The sequence below is a fragment of the Nestor notabilis genome, unplaced genomic scaffold (assembly GCF_000696875.1).
Source record: "Nestor notabilis isolate BGI_N333 unplaced genomic scaffold, ASM69687v1 scaffold6248, whole genome shotgun sequence".
Taxonomy (NCBI): Eukaryota; Metazoa; Chordata; class Aves; order Psittaciformes; family Psittacidae; genus Nestor; species Nestor notabilis.
Window position 1 is genome coordinate 419 of NW_009940459.1, and position 17,212 is coordinate 17,630.

The 17,212-nt window shown below is 37.1% G+C and overlaps 1 protein-coding gene across 1 annotated transcript in view; it reads left to right on the top strand.

Annotated features, from left to right (window-relative positions):
- Positions 1 to 6,285: 6,285 nt before the first annotated feature.
- The window catches only part of LOC104410243 (isoprenoid synthase domain-containing protein-like), a gene marked incomplete at its 3' end in the record, with an annotated part of 34,469 nt that continues 23,542 nt past the window's right edge, over positions 6,286 to 17,212 (top strand). The window contains exon 1 of the mRNA XM_010020354.1: positions 6,286 to 6,558. Coding sequence (XP_010018656.1) covers positions 6,334 to 6,558 — 225 coding nt within the window. The remainder of the gene's footprint in view (positions 6,559 to 17,212) is intronic.

Genomic DNA, 17,212 nt, shown 5'->3' on the forward strand with positions numbered 1-17,212 from the left:
AAAGAGTGTGTTCTGCCACAGGTGTTGGAGATGCTCTTAATAGTGTCCAGAGGTCTCAAAAAAAGATCCACTCTTCACAGGGGGATGAACTTAGTTGTCTACAGTGCTGCATTATGCTTGAACACTGTAGGCCACAGCACAACTCCCTGCCTCAGATGAAAGCTTAAGTGCTCCCTGAGCTTTAAGTTATATTTTCTGGGCTAGAAGCTGATAGCTCACATAGCATGAGGCTGCATGCATCAATTTTCTTTGTATATATTGGAGCAAAGAACTAAAGTCATAGTCATTAATGGCATATCTTAGCAGTCAGGTTTTTCCTTGTCGTAAGACTGAGTTCTAGGCATGTGACTGACAGCTAATATATTACTGTTAAATGTTAACATAATGTAAGTCTTGTATCTAGTGTCACTTGAAACACTACAGGTAGGAGTGGAGTGTCAGATGCATTCTGGATGTTCTGCAGTAACTTGTAGAAAAACAAACCTTTAGATTTCAGAATAAATGGTGAGAAGTGGAGGGTGGTGAAAAGAAACGGAATTGCCATCATCTCCCAAAGTTCTTAATTCATGGAAACTTGTACAACATCGAAATTGGGACTTTTTTTCCATTCCCACCCAGAGAGGCTTCCCTCAGGTCACTTGTTACTTCATGAAAGAAATATTGCTTGTTGTCTTTATTTAATTTTCAACAGCAGCCAGTCAAAAAGCTAAACACATCAGTAAGCAAAACCTCCATTCCAAAGCCTGTCACAGCTGTAATTTTCTGCCAAAATGTCATGGGAATCTACAGAGAAGAATAATATCCTCACTCTGTGTATTGGAGACCTAGAAAAGAGAACAGAGTGAGGTTTGGAAAGGAAGTTATATTCATAATAAACCATTCATAATAAAACATTCATTAAAAAAACCAAACAAAAACCCTTCATTTTTTGCTGCCAGTGAGCTCTGAGAAAATAACAGTTCTTTGAGCAATAGTGTTATGTTTATATCCTAAAGCTGTAAAAAATTAGAAGGTTGAATCTCATTGTACAGTCCAACCAGGCATGTGATCTCCAGTTGATTGTGACAGTAACAACCCAGGACTTTTGGTTAACTTTAGGAGTGAACTAGCTGGTTCCAGTGTGCTCAGAGGCAGAGCTTTCTGCTGTCTCCATGCTGAACTGGAGTGTTGGCTGGCACACATGTATTTGGAGAGTTGGGAACAGATGTACTCTAAAGCTGTGAATGGCTTTCATTTTCATCTTAACACTTATTTCAGACTCAAATTGCAGAGGAGGTACCTTGTTCATACAAAAATGTAACATTGAGGAACTGCAGTTTGTCACATAATCTATCACCCCAAAGTGGCAGATTTCTGTGTTTAGCTTGATACTGTCTTCTGATGTCTGTTTACCTGCTGTAATTGAATGAATCTTTGACTCATTAGCCTGTGATAACCAGTTCAACAGAAGTTCTCACAGCTACTGCAGCTGTTTATGAGCGTATTTTAATCTGGGAGAAACGTGGCAACATAGAGACAAATACATGAGCAAATCAAGACTTTTCATATGCTTTGCATGTGCTTTTAAAAAATCAGGAGAAAAAGATTCTTGCACAGTTCAGCTGAAGGTGGTGAGAATCTTAAATACTGGTGTGGAAAATCTGGCAGACAAGACAAGAGCAGACATGAATGAATAAGCAGTGCATCCTGTTGCATAGGATAACAGCATGTAGAAGATTGGCCTGCCAATAATAATCAAAGATGATGCCCTTAGGAGGAGGAGGTGAGAAAAAACAGGGTGAGGAGAAATTATTGGGTTTTGTTGCCAGTAGAGTGGTGCTGATAGGAAGGTTGGGTTCTACCTTGGGGGTAAAATTAAAGTGTGTTGGAGAACTTAAATGTCTGTTTTTCCCATTGGATTTGTTGTAGTATGCAAGGCATGCATTCATTTTGCATCAAATTCAACAGAATGAGAATGGCATACCTCCTTTCTGCTTCTGTGCAAACTAGCAGGGTCTGTATATGTATGTTTAGAATAGAATAGAACCTCTCCAATTCCTTTTCGGAGATGGAGGAATCTCAGCTCTATATGCATGTGCACGCATTTTACTAAAGCAATAGAGAGGAAAACAAACAAAGGTAAAGGTTGATTTTTAAAGTCATTGTTGAACAAATAAGCTGCTGCTATTCCTAGTGCACAAATTTCAGCAGTTGTTGAAAGTACAGTGAGAATTTCTGAAAGAGGAAAGCAGAGTTAATATGTTTACTGGCAGAATAAAGATTTTCCATAAAGGTTTCAGACAGCTTTGTTTGCTTACTGTAATTTCTTAAAACATATGGCCTTGTATTTAAGGAAAAAAAAAAAAAGCAACATTACCTGGGGGAAGCATCTAAGGAATCACTGCTTCGGAAGCATCATGTCATTTATTTGCCAAGTATTTTTCCCCATTGGCTGATGTATGTTCACTGGCTCTGCAGGTTTGAGTAGACAATTACAGTTTTGCTAAATATATCTATTGTGTTAATTTTCTTAGTCCAGTTGTCGTTAGCTTATCCTTGAAATTGCTTATGAGCTAAAAATAATCATAGCAAACAATCCAATTGTATTAACTTCATGAAGGTATCTTTGTTATCTTTTATGACTAATAAGGAACACTTTCAGGAAAGAACGAATGGCTTCTGTACATGAAATGCTCAAAACTTCCTTAATGTGAAACTTTTCAGACTTAAAAGCTCCCTGCTTCCGTTTATTTCTATCATATATCAATAAAGTCATAACAAAGCTGTTACGGAGCAAAAGGAAGTTATGCTTGCGTTCTGCAAGTGCATATTGTTCTTGACAGTTCCTTTTCTCATTTGATGCTTGAATAATAAGATCAGCAAAAATAATACAATGATTTATCTTGTACCTCTGAAGAGTTTCTGTGGCAGTGAAAGATCATATGTTACACTGCTAAAGCCATCTCAGTAGCGACTGCCTGGTTCTGGCCTTGTTTTGCTGATAAAACTGCCAATTTCGGTAGGTTGTGTGTTAAATAGATTGCTACTATTAGATTGTTACTGGTCTGAGCAAGAGTTGCAAAAAACTGAGTGTATTGAAGCCTCATATCAGATTTCAGGCTTAGCCCTAGTTTGTCTATGGGTGAACTGATGGAGAGGGTTAAACTTCAGTCATGTGTACCTGAGCATGCCATTGAGGCAGTACAGTCTCAGAGCATAACTCATCGGTTAAGTTCCCCTGCAGTCTGTGTTGTGAAGTCTTAATCTGTTGCTGAGTTAATGGGCTCCTTTAATTTGAGTTCTAGCTCAGCTAATATAAATGTATATACTTTTGTTTGAAATCTAATGAAACAGTACTATTCTAGGCAGCTGGTCTGTAGGTGATGACAAGAAGGAAACAAACATATAGTCCTTTTCTGCCTCATTGTTTTTCTTCTATTAATATTGAGGTCCTCCCAAGGCAGTTGTAAAGTGATTGTAACTGGAGTTCTTTTGTTTCATTTGATCAGACCTGTTTTTTTAACTTTAGAGCTACAGCCTCTGTTGTATGGAAGGACTAGAGTTCTGTGTTCAGTGCTTGTTAAAGCATGCTGGGGTACAGTATTCTGATCTATTTCATGCCTTGTGCTGATTCTTTCTGAAGCTTCCATTATCTCAGTCTAATATTAAAGTTATAAAATGGAAAGGGTGTTTCCTATTTTTAAACTGGTTTTGAGCAAGTCCTGAGCTTCTTCAGAAAGATTTAATACTAAAATAGTAAGAAAAGGGTGTGACAAACTGAGGGAGAAAAAGATCCATTTACTGCCAGATTGAGTGATTACTGATATTTTCCCACTTCATTAAAACACTTTGCGACATTTCTATAAGCAGGTCTTTAGAAGAGTAAGTACCTATATGGTGCACCATTCTCATTCATGAGAGTTTGTATCATGCTTCACCGAATTATTACTTTTCATGAGTTTTGGTGGGACACATTAGGCTTCAAAGCCTAAGCTGTTCTTGTTACCTAATCAATCCAGATGATACCTTTATACTCTTACATGAATAGGTTGCATCTCTAAATCCCAGCTTTAATTATGGAACATTAGTCCAGGATGAGTTTGAGGACATACTCAAGTTTATAAATGTGTTTATCCAGACACAGGGTGGAGCTGTGACCGCATCCTGTCACTTTTCGGTGTATTGTACCAGTGGAGGCCTTAAGCCATTCCACTCTCCCTGTGCAGAGATTTATCATAGGCTGGCCACTATGTCTGTTCTCTTCCCTTCCTCTCAGAAGATGCTGCGTGCTACCCAGTTGCCTCATAAACTTCTTCATTTGACTCCAGAATGGGAAATGTCATTGCTGCTCTTATGTAGTGACTAGTGAATGTGCAGACTGGTCACTGTTCCTGGGAACTGTGTAAGGCTATACTCTTTTTGCAAATAGAAGTGCAGGGCTCTTATTATCATTTAGTATGAAATAGCTGCTCTTGAATTTTGCTGTATTTAGATGACTGACTCCGTATTCAGAAGAAAAACTGAGACGGATCCAATTAGTTTGCCCTAGTTCTAAGTTGAAGTCATGCAGAGGTGCTAAGTTTTGTGGCTAAATGTAAGACTACGCCAGGACTCATTTGAGAGGTTTGAAAACCTTTTGATGAACCTGTGGTGAGTGACAAGTTGAAACTTGAAACCCTATTACTTCAGATTTTACATTGAACATCGGTACTTAAAACATGCTGAGAATAAGTTGCTTTGGCTGTACTTTCTGCCTTTGTTAAGAAAATGAACATAAGTACAAATAGTTTTATTTAGAAGAATGCAGTTCCATTTATTTTATGTTTAATAGTTATTTTAAAATTCATTGAAATGAATTTCATGGAGTTCCATTAATTAAAAACCCCAAAACATACAGAAGGCAGAAGATGCTCTAATGTTTCACATAGTTCTAGGGGAGTGGTTTGTATCACAGATGACTTTGCTTTTGGAGTAAGAGTAGTTCCTAGACAATGCTTTCACATCTGTTAATGCAGAAATCGATACCTTGAGCCTGCATATTTCTGAACTGTGAATTTATTTTTTTTTTCATCTAACTGGAAGTATTTAGTACCTTAGTTTGTGTTATGTTTGCAAAATTAGTTTCAATAGCTTTACTAGTTTTATTTGAGAGAATATACCATGCTTGTCTCTCTTCCTAGTTGGATACCTAGGATATACATGAGTAATTTTACAATAGTAAATAGTGAATTGTATTTGTAATCATTGCTTATCTGATGAGTTTAGTGTCTGTTATGCAAACCCGCCCCCCTCTCATCTCTGGAGACACAGAAAGGAAATAAAACAATTTAAAATCCTTTTTATGCTCTTTACATAGCATTTGGGAAATAAGATACTCGAATAGCTGGATTTGAATTATAGTATTTACGTTAGTTTGAAGTACAGTATGCCACATATGACTAGAATTTGTGTTCCTAGGTCCTTTGATACAAGTGTGACTTCAGTTATGACTGGGTTTAGTCTTGTGGGTCATAGGACATTCTCCTTGCGTACCACCACTCAGTTGTAGAGCTAGGCTGATACTAACAGTAAAAGCTTGAAGACAGCTAAAAATATGCTTTTCATGTTCTAGTAATTTTACCTAGCTACCTACGTCTTTACATTTTGTTTGCTTCCTAGAGCAGAAACCTTTGTGTGTGTGCATGTTTTGTTGTTTTTTTTTTTTTCTTTACAAACTACCAGTATAATGATTGCTGTCAATGTTCAGGTGTGATAGTTTTGATTCATTAGCAATCTGCCAATTGCTGCTTATGCCTGCCTTGATAGTGAGCTTTAAGAGTTTTTCTTGATCCTCTTATTCACTTGTACGCAGTGTACTGCATAGTAGAACATGGAGTATTCCAGGTCCCAAGATTTACCAATTTATTGGAGACTGAATTTAGAGAAAGCGGAATAACAGACTGTAGCTGATTGATTTAGAACTTATGTTTGAAGCTAGGAATGAGGCTGGAGTAAGAAATGTTTTGAAGATATTTTAAAGGGTTATTAGAAGGTACCTTTTTTATGGGTAGTTGGGAGCATGTCCCTTCCCAGAATTCTAGTTTGGTTGACATCTGTGTATTGGCAGAGATCCTCTAATGTAGCTCTTCCTTTAAGAGTGGAGTGCTAACACACAGAAGAAAAGATGGACTCAAGTGTACTGAGAGATGCTTTATTTACCTATCTTGAATTTCTTTTGATATGAATTTCTTTGTTTTATGGAGATTCGTGTACTTTTGCTTAGTCATTCATGTCTACTTTTTCTTTACTGTTTCTTCTAGGATAAGTTGGATATCTGACATTATTGTGGTTGTCTCTCCTGAAAATATTGAAATAATGAAGTCTATCATTGAAAAATATGGACACAAAAGAGTTACAATAGTAAAAGGTGGAATAACTCGTCACCGGTCAATTTTCAATGGACTGAAAGTGTTTGCAGAGAATGAATTTTCCAGTCATCTGCTCCAGAAACCAGAAGTAGTGATTATCCATGATGCTGTGAGGCCATTTATTGAAGAAGATATTCTTTCAGAAGTGGTCATGGCTGCTAAAGAACATGGGGTACGTACTATACAGCAATACAACTCTGCGTGTTCTTTATAGTGTACAGTGAAAAATCATGATTGATAAATAAGGATTTTTGTAGCAATTTTATTAATGAATTATGTTGATTTCTAAGTAGAACAGATTCAGAATCTATTACGCAGAGAAGTCAGATGGGGGAGGAAGACATTTTTAAATGCTCCAGGCATTACTTGCTATGGGGAATAATTATTGCCATAGAGACTACCAGTGAGAGATTGAATTAATCAGCAATTTGTTAGTTGAAAGGTAGATTACATAAGAATAGTTTACATTTTTTCCAGGCAGATTTGTCACCTAATACTAGAGTAGTTCAGTTAGTATTTAGTAATAATGAACAAAGAGAGTACTGTATTGGTTGACTTTGTGTGTTTTCAACTTTATATGTGAATCTCAAATAAGTGGCAAGAGAGCTATCTCTGTCTTAATGCTAAATTTTTCTAGAATCTGTAAGTGTTGCAAACTGCTGAGAAAAAGGGAAAGTGGGAAGCCTCCAACTGTATGTTGGAGATCCTCCTAAAAGAGATCACTGCATGAGGACTGGGAGTATCTACAGGAACCGGGAAGATTTCTGGGAAAGTAAGTGATATGCGCAGGGGAAGAGTTTGGTAGAAGTTGTGTTATGCAAGTAGAAAGGTAGAGTTATGAAAGGCATGCACTAACTACAAGAGGAACTGGTGAGTAAACTGGCTGATTAAGAGAGACGTAAGAAATCGTGACTTAGCCACAGGCTTGTTTGTACATTTTGCTATCTTTACCTTGTACTTCAGTTCTTCATTAATAAGACACTAGAATGCTTCCCTACTTCAAGGAGACGATTTGAGGTAGAAGTCATTAGTGACAGAAGATTGTTTGGGTGTTAGCAAGCTAGGAAAATCTACCACTGCTTGTCTCTTTTTGTCAGGAAATGAGGTAAAAGATAAGCTAATTGACAGATGATTTGCAAAGAATGAATTGTGGTATTTCCTTAGCACTCCACCTTTTCTTTGAAAGCTCATGGCATAGAAGGGGAATGTATGACTTGTTAAAATGTTTATTATGAAAATTATGTAAGGTCCCTCAGAACATTATGTTAGAAGTCTAGATATATTGAGCTTCTTACTAGTAGGCCTGTACTTTTGTAGATTGGCTTAATATTGAAATGGCAATAAATAGAAACTCTGCTCTGTAGTTTTCAGTGGTACAGAGCATAAGTTTCCAGTCATTAAAACTTGAATTCCTTTAAAATTTTAACAAGGTTTTTGACCTTTCTCAAATAGCACAAAATAGCATCCCAGAATTGATTCTCTGCCAAAGACTTTTAGAACAGATCCGCTTTGTAAATCTGTTCTAAATGTGATTCTTTGAGAGCAGTAGAAGAATGGGGTTAATTGTACTGATATTGAATTGAAATGAGAAAAACACAAACACATTCAGAAAAGAGTTAAGGTATCTTTGCATGTTATGGTATATCATAGCACATTTTGTCTTTGTGTTCAAGTTTTTTTGTTCACTTCTTCGTGAAACTTGCGTGATTTTAATGTAATATTTTTTTCCTGGTTTTCTTCTTAATGGTGTGTAAGACATTTTCAGAAAATAGTAGGGAACCAAGGCAATCTCCACTGACCTTCTCAAGGCAGCGTACTCTAGTTCTAGAGGTTCTGAACTCCTAACTGGTAAACATTTCCTTACCTAGATCACTGAAGTATCTCATTTGGTCTCAGAAAGGTGATCTTACACATTTGGCATAGTCTTTTCCATTTATAGTCTGTCTGAAATGTGCGTGATATTTACTGGCTCTGCGATGACTCTCCGTGTTGGCTTAGGTCCATGGAATTCAATGAGACTAGGCTGTCAAGAGAACTGGACTCCAAGAGTTGTTAGCTATCGATGTTACCTGACAAAGTAGTTGAATAAAGGAACATGAGAAGAACTTAATTTTATGTAACAAATCGGAGAAGCTTCCTGCCAGAGAGAGGTAGCTGTCTTCACCTGACAGCTACAGAATTCTGAAGAACTAAATGACTGGAAAGCTAAGGCTTTCTCAAAAGTGACATGCATGGTTTTGAAAAAAATTGATCAAGAGGATCTTTAGTTCTTCCTGTAGTCAAATTCTTTGCATATCTAAAGGGGAGTCAGTTCTTCAATCTTTCAGTACAGAAAGTAATTACTTCCTTTTGCATTATGTAGAAAGGTACAAAACCTGGCAGAAACATCATATTAAATCACTAGTGTAATAGGGGTGATGCTGTATTGTTGTTCATCTGCATACCATATAGATAGCATAATTATGAGAAGCTTTAATGTTCTTTAAAATGGCAATTGATCAAGTAAGTTATTGCACTTCTAGCTGCCAATCATCAGACAAATAAACTGCTTTATTACACTTACTAATCAGTTTGTTATTTGCCTGTGGGAATTAAAATGTGTACCTTATCCAGAACTAATAAATTATGCCTTAAATCCCCCAAACAATCCCTTGATTATTTGAAAATATTACTTTGTAACCAATTAAATTCCATTTATGTTTTTTGGGTAATTTTGTAATTAAAATTACATGTTTCTCAAAACAAATTCTTTATTGCTAGTAAAAGTTAGGAAGAGTGGAAGCTTCAGAAGGCATCAGTCCAAAGCCTCTAGCAATATCTCTTTGCCAACATTGCATTTTAAACAACATAACTAAAAAGGAAAAAGCATGCAAGAAAAAATCAGGAAGGGGGGGGGAAACTTGTCACTTCTTCTTTTGAGAGTTTAAAAAGGCATATACAGTCAAAGACTTTCTGTAGCTAACATAAACTAGATTTGAAGGTATAGTTTATTTCTTTGAAAGGACTGAATCAAAACAGCATTCTTCATTCTTAAAAGCTGGTTTCTGGAAACTGTCTAACATTATTACTTTATTATCAGCTTTAGCAAGAATCTGAACAAAGCATACATCCCAGTACAGATGTACAGTACTACTGGGTCGCATGGATTCTTATGCACACACACAATCAGTCAAAATAATACCCCCCAGACAGCAAGCATGAATTGTAGGGGTGTTACATAGCAACTTTAGAGGAAAATATTTTAAGAGCTACATGCTCTTAGCTGTGATAAGGCACATGGAGGACAGAGAGATAATTTAGGCCATCCAGTGTTATGAAGTGGCTTCACCAAGGGCGAGTGCTGCCTGACCAACCTAGTGGTGTTCTCTGATGGGCTGTTTTGCTAGATGGGAAGAGCTACAGGTGTTGTCTATCTGGACTTCTATAAGGCCTTTGACACAGTACTGCACAACACCCTTCTCTCTAAATTGGAAAGATACAGTTAATTGCTGAATGTCCAGATGGAGATCAGTGACAAGTGGTGACCCCAGGGGTCTGACCTGGGACCAGTGCTGTTTAGTATCTTCGTCAACGACATAGTGGGATAGAGTGTACGCTCGGCAAGTTTGCAGATGACATCAAGCTGAGTGGTGTGGCTGACACACCTGAGGGATGGTATGTCATCTAGAAGGACCTGGACAAGCAGGGTCCTGCACCTGGGCTGGGACAACACCTGGTGTCAATACAGGCTGGGGAAGAAGGGATTGAGAGCAGCCTCATGGAGAGAGAGAGGCCTGGGGATACTGATGAATGAAAAGCTGGCAGTGTGTGCTTGCAGCCCTAAAAGGCCAGTCATCTTAGGCTGCATCGAAACTAGCATGGCCAGCAGGTCAGGGGAGGTGATTCTGCCCCCTCGACTCTCTTCTCTGGTGAGACCCTATCTGGAGTACTGTGTCCAGCTCTGGAGTCCTCAGTACAGGAAAGGTATGAACCTGTTGGTGTGGGTCTGGAGGAGGGACACAAATGGTCAGAGGGCTGGAACACTGCCTCTGTGAAGACAGGCTGAAAGAGTTGAGTTTGTTCAGCCTGGAGAAGAAAAGGCCTTTCAATATATCAAGGTGTCTTGTAAGAAGGATGCGGACGGGCTTTTAAGCATGGCCTGTTGTGGTAGGACAAGAGTTAATAGTTTTAATCTAAAAGAGGGCAAATTTACACTAGATTTAATCAATAATTTTGTTTTATTTTGTTTATGATGAGGATGGTGAAACACTGGGAAGGGTTGTCCAGAGATGTGGTAGATGCCTGGTCACTGGAAGCATTCAAGGTTGGATGGGGCTCTGAGCAACCTGATGCAATTGATGATGTCCCTGCTCCTTTCATGGGGGGGTTGGACTAAGTGGCTTTTAAAGGTCCTTTCCAACCCAAACCATCCTAAGATTTGACATTACTGTGAAGATCAGAATTGCTTTAGTAGCCATGAAACTTCTTTGCATGTGTGAAGAAACCAAGTGTGGTTTTGCTGCTGTACGGAAGAGTTACAGAATGCATTACTCCTTTTTCAACTCTGTAATAATGGATAACTGTAAGAAACATACTGATGTTTCCATTGCTTATGGCGTTATTCTTCCCATGGAATATTATAATCTTCTTAACCAAGTTGTTATTTTCTGTGTTGAATGGAGGACTGATGTATCGTTAGCAAATACTTGCAGTCTTTGTCCTAACAACATGTAGTGTTTGGTGGTGGTAAATTACTGGTAAAGAGAGAAATAGCTCTGTCATTTCCCAGTCCCCATTTAAGTGATTTAGATGATTCACTGCATTCATTCAGGAGGATGCAACTTAGAGAACTTGAAATACATAAATCATAGACAGAAACTTAAATTATAATCTCCCTTTCTTCTTTGCACCATTTCCGTGTTGTACTAACAGAGCCAGCTGGGCCTAATACAACTAGTACTTAATCCTTTTTAAAAAGGTGATTTAATCCCACATTTTTTAGCTTCTGGAAGTCTACACATACAATATTTTTAACCTTTTTTTAGGTAGGATTAGGTTATCCTGGAAATAAATTTTCAGCGTAGCTTCCTGTACTTAAGTGGTTGCTGAGGTCATTTGTATGTAATGTCTGTAAAATGTACCTCCTTTAAATTTAGAGAAATGACATGTATCACATTGCTGTTGATTTGAGGCTAATTAAAACTTGGATGCTTCATCTGAGGAAACAATATGACTTTGGAAATGAAGCAGCCTTTAGCTAAGATGTGTCTGTTTAGTCACTCAGATTTCTTCTTCCTGCAGCAGATCAAAGCAGTAAAGAACAGTCCCTTAAAATAAGGGATATCTCAGCTTGTCCAGCATGTATGAGGAACTGAACAAAGGCCCTGGATCATTATAGCCACTTCTACATGGAAAGATCTGGAAGAGATTCTTAGCCATATTTCTCTGGCTAAGGATTAAGCATGCACACCTCCTTGAGTTTTCCCCCTTTTTGCCCAATATTGCACTGAAAAGAAACCTGAGTTTTCATCCAGAAATGCCCCCAGCTGCATTTTGGCTGAGTTTGTGATCTGGGTGGTTGTGGCAAGGACACCACCAACCCTGCAGGTTGGGTGAAGCTTCTGAAAGCCAACTTGGCCTGTTTCATACGCTGTAATAGTTTGCTGGCTGGTTCTGTGCTTATCCTTCTTTTTCCAAGAAGGTAAGTGGGTTGTGGCCCAGATAGAACTAAAACTGCCTTGAGGAGCATTGGAGCATGTAGGAGAGAATTCATGAGGTATTAAGTTCATACATATGTGTAATAGAGTCATTGAGCCAAACTTGCATGGTAGTATAATGGTCCATTTTACAAGGCCCTTGATAACAGAGGTGGTCTTAGATGAAGGTTGTATAAAGAAGTGACTTGAAATTTTGAATGTAAAGGGCTGAAAGAGAATGAAGCTCTGGTGCAAGGACAGGGCACAAGCAGTTCTGAGAGAAGTAGCTGGGCAAATTCAGAAGGCAAAGACATTCGATAAGCAGCTGCAGAGTTGCTTAGAGAGCTGCATGACCACGAACTATAGTGCCTGTGGTTTTGGTTGCTCAGGGCTCTGTGTGTGTGTGAAAGAGTTATTAATGAATCACTACAGTTTTGCATTTGGTTGATTAACTTGTGCAAGAGTCCTCCTGCAACACCTCAAGATTTTTGTTTTCTTTATAACATGCTAACATTGCTAAATATATATTATATTGCTAATTATATGTTATATTGCTAATATATTAAATTTCAGATTAAAGCAATGTGCAATGGATCAGTAGCCTTCACATCATGATATTGTTAGTTTTATAATAATAATGTAGACCTTCTGGAGGTAAAATACGACTTCTTAACTGTAATTGTAACTCCTGTGGCAGTAGCTTCAAGATTTTTAATCCACTGAATACAAATGTTGACTCGTCTTTATACTGATGTACTCTAATATGGAAATCCTTTGTGGCACAGTGCACTTTCACTGATAGCTTTTTGCAATGTAAATCAGTAATTAGGGTATGAAAGATGGCTTGCCAACTCTAAGATGTGTTCTGTTACTAGATAATACAAGATAATACTATACAATCAAAGTAAAATGAATAGTCTTGTTAATTTTAGAAGCAAAATGGTTGGTTTTGTTATCCATTAAGTTTTACAGCATATATTCTGTTTAATTTTTGTCACCTAGATTTGCAGTATAGCACTGGTTAGAACAAGAAAGTGCTGGTAGCTCCTTTTATTGTCATCTTAGATTGAGTGAATGCTGAAATTTAAAGCTGTAAGTATACTGTAAGTATTGAAAGCAAATAGTAGCATACTGATCACAGGATTGGTTCTGGAATATTTAAATTGCTTAGACTGAATTTTACATATCACAGTTGTGTATAATATACAGCTATTGCTGACAGCTGAAAAGATTAAATATGTCATAAGAAAGTGTTGAAGCACTATACCAGTGTGTGCTGCTGTTCAGGCGGGGGATGCTATGTGTGGTCTGGTTCATATACTTGGTATGAATCTTTGGTAGCATTATGCAGATTTTAAACAAACTTTGAAGTACTTTTGAAAAAAATCTACCAAGAAAACAAAACCTTAATGAATGAGAACATGTCGTTAAACATTACCAGTTAGTGCACTGTGACAAAAATTAGCTGAATATGTTGACTAAGGTAATAAGACCTTATTTGGCTAATAACATGATAAAATGTATCTTACTGAATGTACAGTATGGTTGTGTTTATTGGAAACACAGACTTTCTTGACCATTCTTGAATTTCTCACAAGGAATGCACTGATAGAGAACACACTAGAAGAAATGCTATATAATTTGTGTAACACTATTAAATTGTATATGTTGGTTTAATCTTGCTAGCTTTTGTAATTCTATTCTTCATTGTATTAAAAATTGTTCATCTGATTTATGGCAAGCAATTCATGATACAAGAGCAACATAAGTGACACATTCTTATGACTTTCAATCTGCTTTTTTAAAAAATACCAATTGTAATATGAAATCAAATGTTTGCATAAGTAAGTTGTATCATTTTTGCATTACTGCTCTGTTTTTTCTTAGTCCGTATCTATGTTCTTGGGTTTGCTTCTTTTCCACTTTCAGTATGTTCTTGAGCTTATTTTCAGTGCTGCATGTTGAAAAATTGCAGCCTGTAATAGGCCTAGTTCTGTTCTCTTCCTCCACCTCAGATTATATATATCTTCAATTACGTATTTCTATCGTCCTGTCTTTTTATTTTCTTTGAGAAATCTTACTTTTTCCACGGAACAGCATTTAGAATTTGGCATGTTGTCATTCAGATCAAAATGATATTTACTGATGCTTAAAGGTAAATGCTTAAAATATAAAAGAACAGAGATTATATAACATGGAAAAGAACATACGCAGTCTGAATTTTTGAGCAGCAGTTTCTGTTATTGGTAATCTTCTTTAGTTTGCTATAGTTAATTGGGGCTCTGACGTGTCTTAATGTACATGTAATATTCCCATTTACTTAGATAGTATGTTCTGATAAAGGTGACCTCATTAGAAGAAATTTTTTTTTTCTTAAACAGTGTCATAAATATACATTACATTTGTTTAAGGCATCTTGTGTCTTTGAAGTCAGTTCAATATACAACATAGTGTCAGCTCATTAACGTTGGATCAAAGTGTATATTAAATTTCTGATTAAACATCCCCTCTTTTTGCAGCTAGGAATAAACACAAGTACAAGTTCTTCCTTCCTGGTGTTGGTTTAAGAATAACATGTGCCCAGTTTTAGTGAGTTCAACTGTTGCTCCTAGCCAGCTGGGTAAACAGACTTCAAGGAAATTAGGTGAAGTTTAGCATACAAGCCTTTTTTCATGGTGTTCAAAACTCCTTACATCTGTTCTAATTAACCTGCTTTTTGTTTGGCTGATGATTAGGTTTAATATCTGTGTTAGACCAGGTTTGTTTAACATTTCAACTAGTACTGTCCTTGGGCAAGTAAAAGCTGCCAGTACAAATACGTCAACATAGCTGGAATTGGACTGGTTGGTGATACTGCCTACATAGGAAATTTTAGTGGGTATCTCACTAATGAGAATCAAAGATGGTATGCCTGTAATGACTAGGAATTTTGATTTTATTTTTCCCCCAGCAAAATTGAAAGTAAGGTAGAATTATTATTTTTGTTTAAAAAAAGATACTTGGCAGAAAAAAGATAACCTTTTTTTCTTCAGCCTTAATATCTAATGGATACACAGCCCAGGTTGTGGATTGTTCTTGTATGTTGGTAGGAGAAATAGGTAGAAGGAATCCTGTCCCCACCACAGCACTGCCACACAAATTATGTCTGTGCTGCATGGTAGAGTCTGGGTGTGAGCGCGGGTGAAATTGCTATACGCACTGGACTCAACTTTGTGTTTCTGCATGATAATGAGAGTGCCTCTATCTTTCTTGTGGTCTGCTGTTCTTTACTAAGTCACCCCAGTTGTTCTATAGACCTGACCGCATGCCGTATCTGGTCCTTCAAAAGAAGCTTGCAGCTGAGGTCCTAGTTTGGAGGGGGTCTTTTGGACATGACATTAATGGAAGGAGTTATGAGGGCATATATTATGAGGACAGATTCGAGTTGAACCCATGCAGCCAGACTTCTGCCTTGCCTTGCTGTACAGCAGGTAGGTGGGTTCTGGGTGCAGAATGGAGTTATGAACTCTGGATTGTGTTCAGGCTTGAATTAGTTCAGTTTGGAAATCTGGATAGTTTGGGCTTTAGCATGTATTCACACCAAAGTTTAGAAAACTTTGCACATACAGCCAAATAGTAGCCATCGGCTTTACTTCTGTATAGGAGTGGTAGCTTATACTTTGTATCATTACTTTGTCTATGCTTTTCAATCCAGGCGGGATTGTTTTGCCAGGACTTCTGTAAGTTGGAGGAGGAAATACTCTTAAGTCTTCTATCTCTGAGGTGGAATTGTGAAACTTCTCATAGTTTTCAACTTTTGGTTATAGAAAAGATAAAATGTAGCCCTAGACAGCAGCTGGATACAAAATGCAGGAAACGAAAAGGAGAAAAAAGAAACGTAAGAAAAAAGATGTGGTACTTCAGTATCATACCTTGAATGTGCATTGGAAGAAATTCTCTAATTGCTTTATTTTACAAAGATAGTTATATCACTTTGTTTTATTAGATACTCTCCCCTTCAGATTTACAAAATGAAAGTTCTGCAAAGAACATCTTCTTTAATATGTGAAATATTTTGATCTTATAATTGAGATTTTGAATTTTGCTTTGAAGAATCTGTTTGATAATTTGCAATAAGAAATCTTTCAGTAGAGACAGTTCTTCTAACTTAAATGATGATTATTGAGCATGGCTGAAGCATGTTGATTACTATAGATACAATTAGTTGGAGTGCAGATGTCTGAATAGAAATGCATGTTTCTACCTGTTTCATGTGTCAGAGATACTGTGTTTGTTTCTGTATTTTTTCATACTGTAGATGGCTGTGAATGCCCTTCATGGCAAGTAGTTTGATCTGTGTAAAAGATTACTTTCCCTGTAGTAACATGTGGAAACAGTTTGATGGAATAAAATGAGAAGAAATTAATCATAGTTATTCTGAGCTCCTTTTGCTGGGTCATAGCCAGACCTAATTTAGACTGAAATCCTTAGGAGATGGTAGTGTTTGGTAACATATAAATAATCTTTCACCTAATAAAAGACATTCCAGGACATATTTGTAAGCTGTTAGATATCTAGCTTGTCTAAATTAATGTCTGTTGTTATTGTTATGCAGTTTAACAGTGTCCTAATGCAATCCTTGTCTTCATGGAAAAGCAAGATAAAATTGTTTGTATATTTACCAAATTCACCTCTACAAAGTTGACTTTAATAGAGTTCCAAGATGGATATATTTGCCCTACTAAGTATGACAAGCCCCACAGTCTTCAGCATACAGTTTCAAAGAAGTCAGCTGCTTTGAAGTGATGAAAATATATTTCTAATATACTTCTATTTCCAGTGTATATATGGAAGACAAGTTTATTTTTTCTAAGGCAGGGTCGCTGTTATTTGGGAGTCTTTGTTCAGTACTGTTTTGCTTGTCAGAGTTGAAAACAACTCTGATTAAAGAGTTACAATTAAGTAAGAATATTGAGAAAACATGTAAAAACATGAGAACAGGGACATTCTTTTAAAGATAGCACTCAAGCTATGCTTCTATGTGTTTGACATCAGGCCTATTCTTACGGAATTTCAAAACATTGAATCTAATGCAGTGGGGTGATTGAAATATAAATGTACATTTACTTAATGCTACTGGACAGCTGAGAAGGTAGAAAGTGTAGGGAAAAT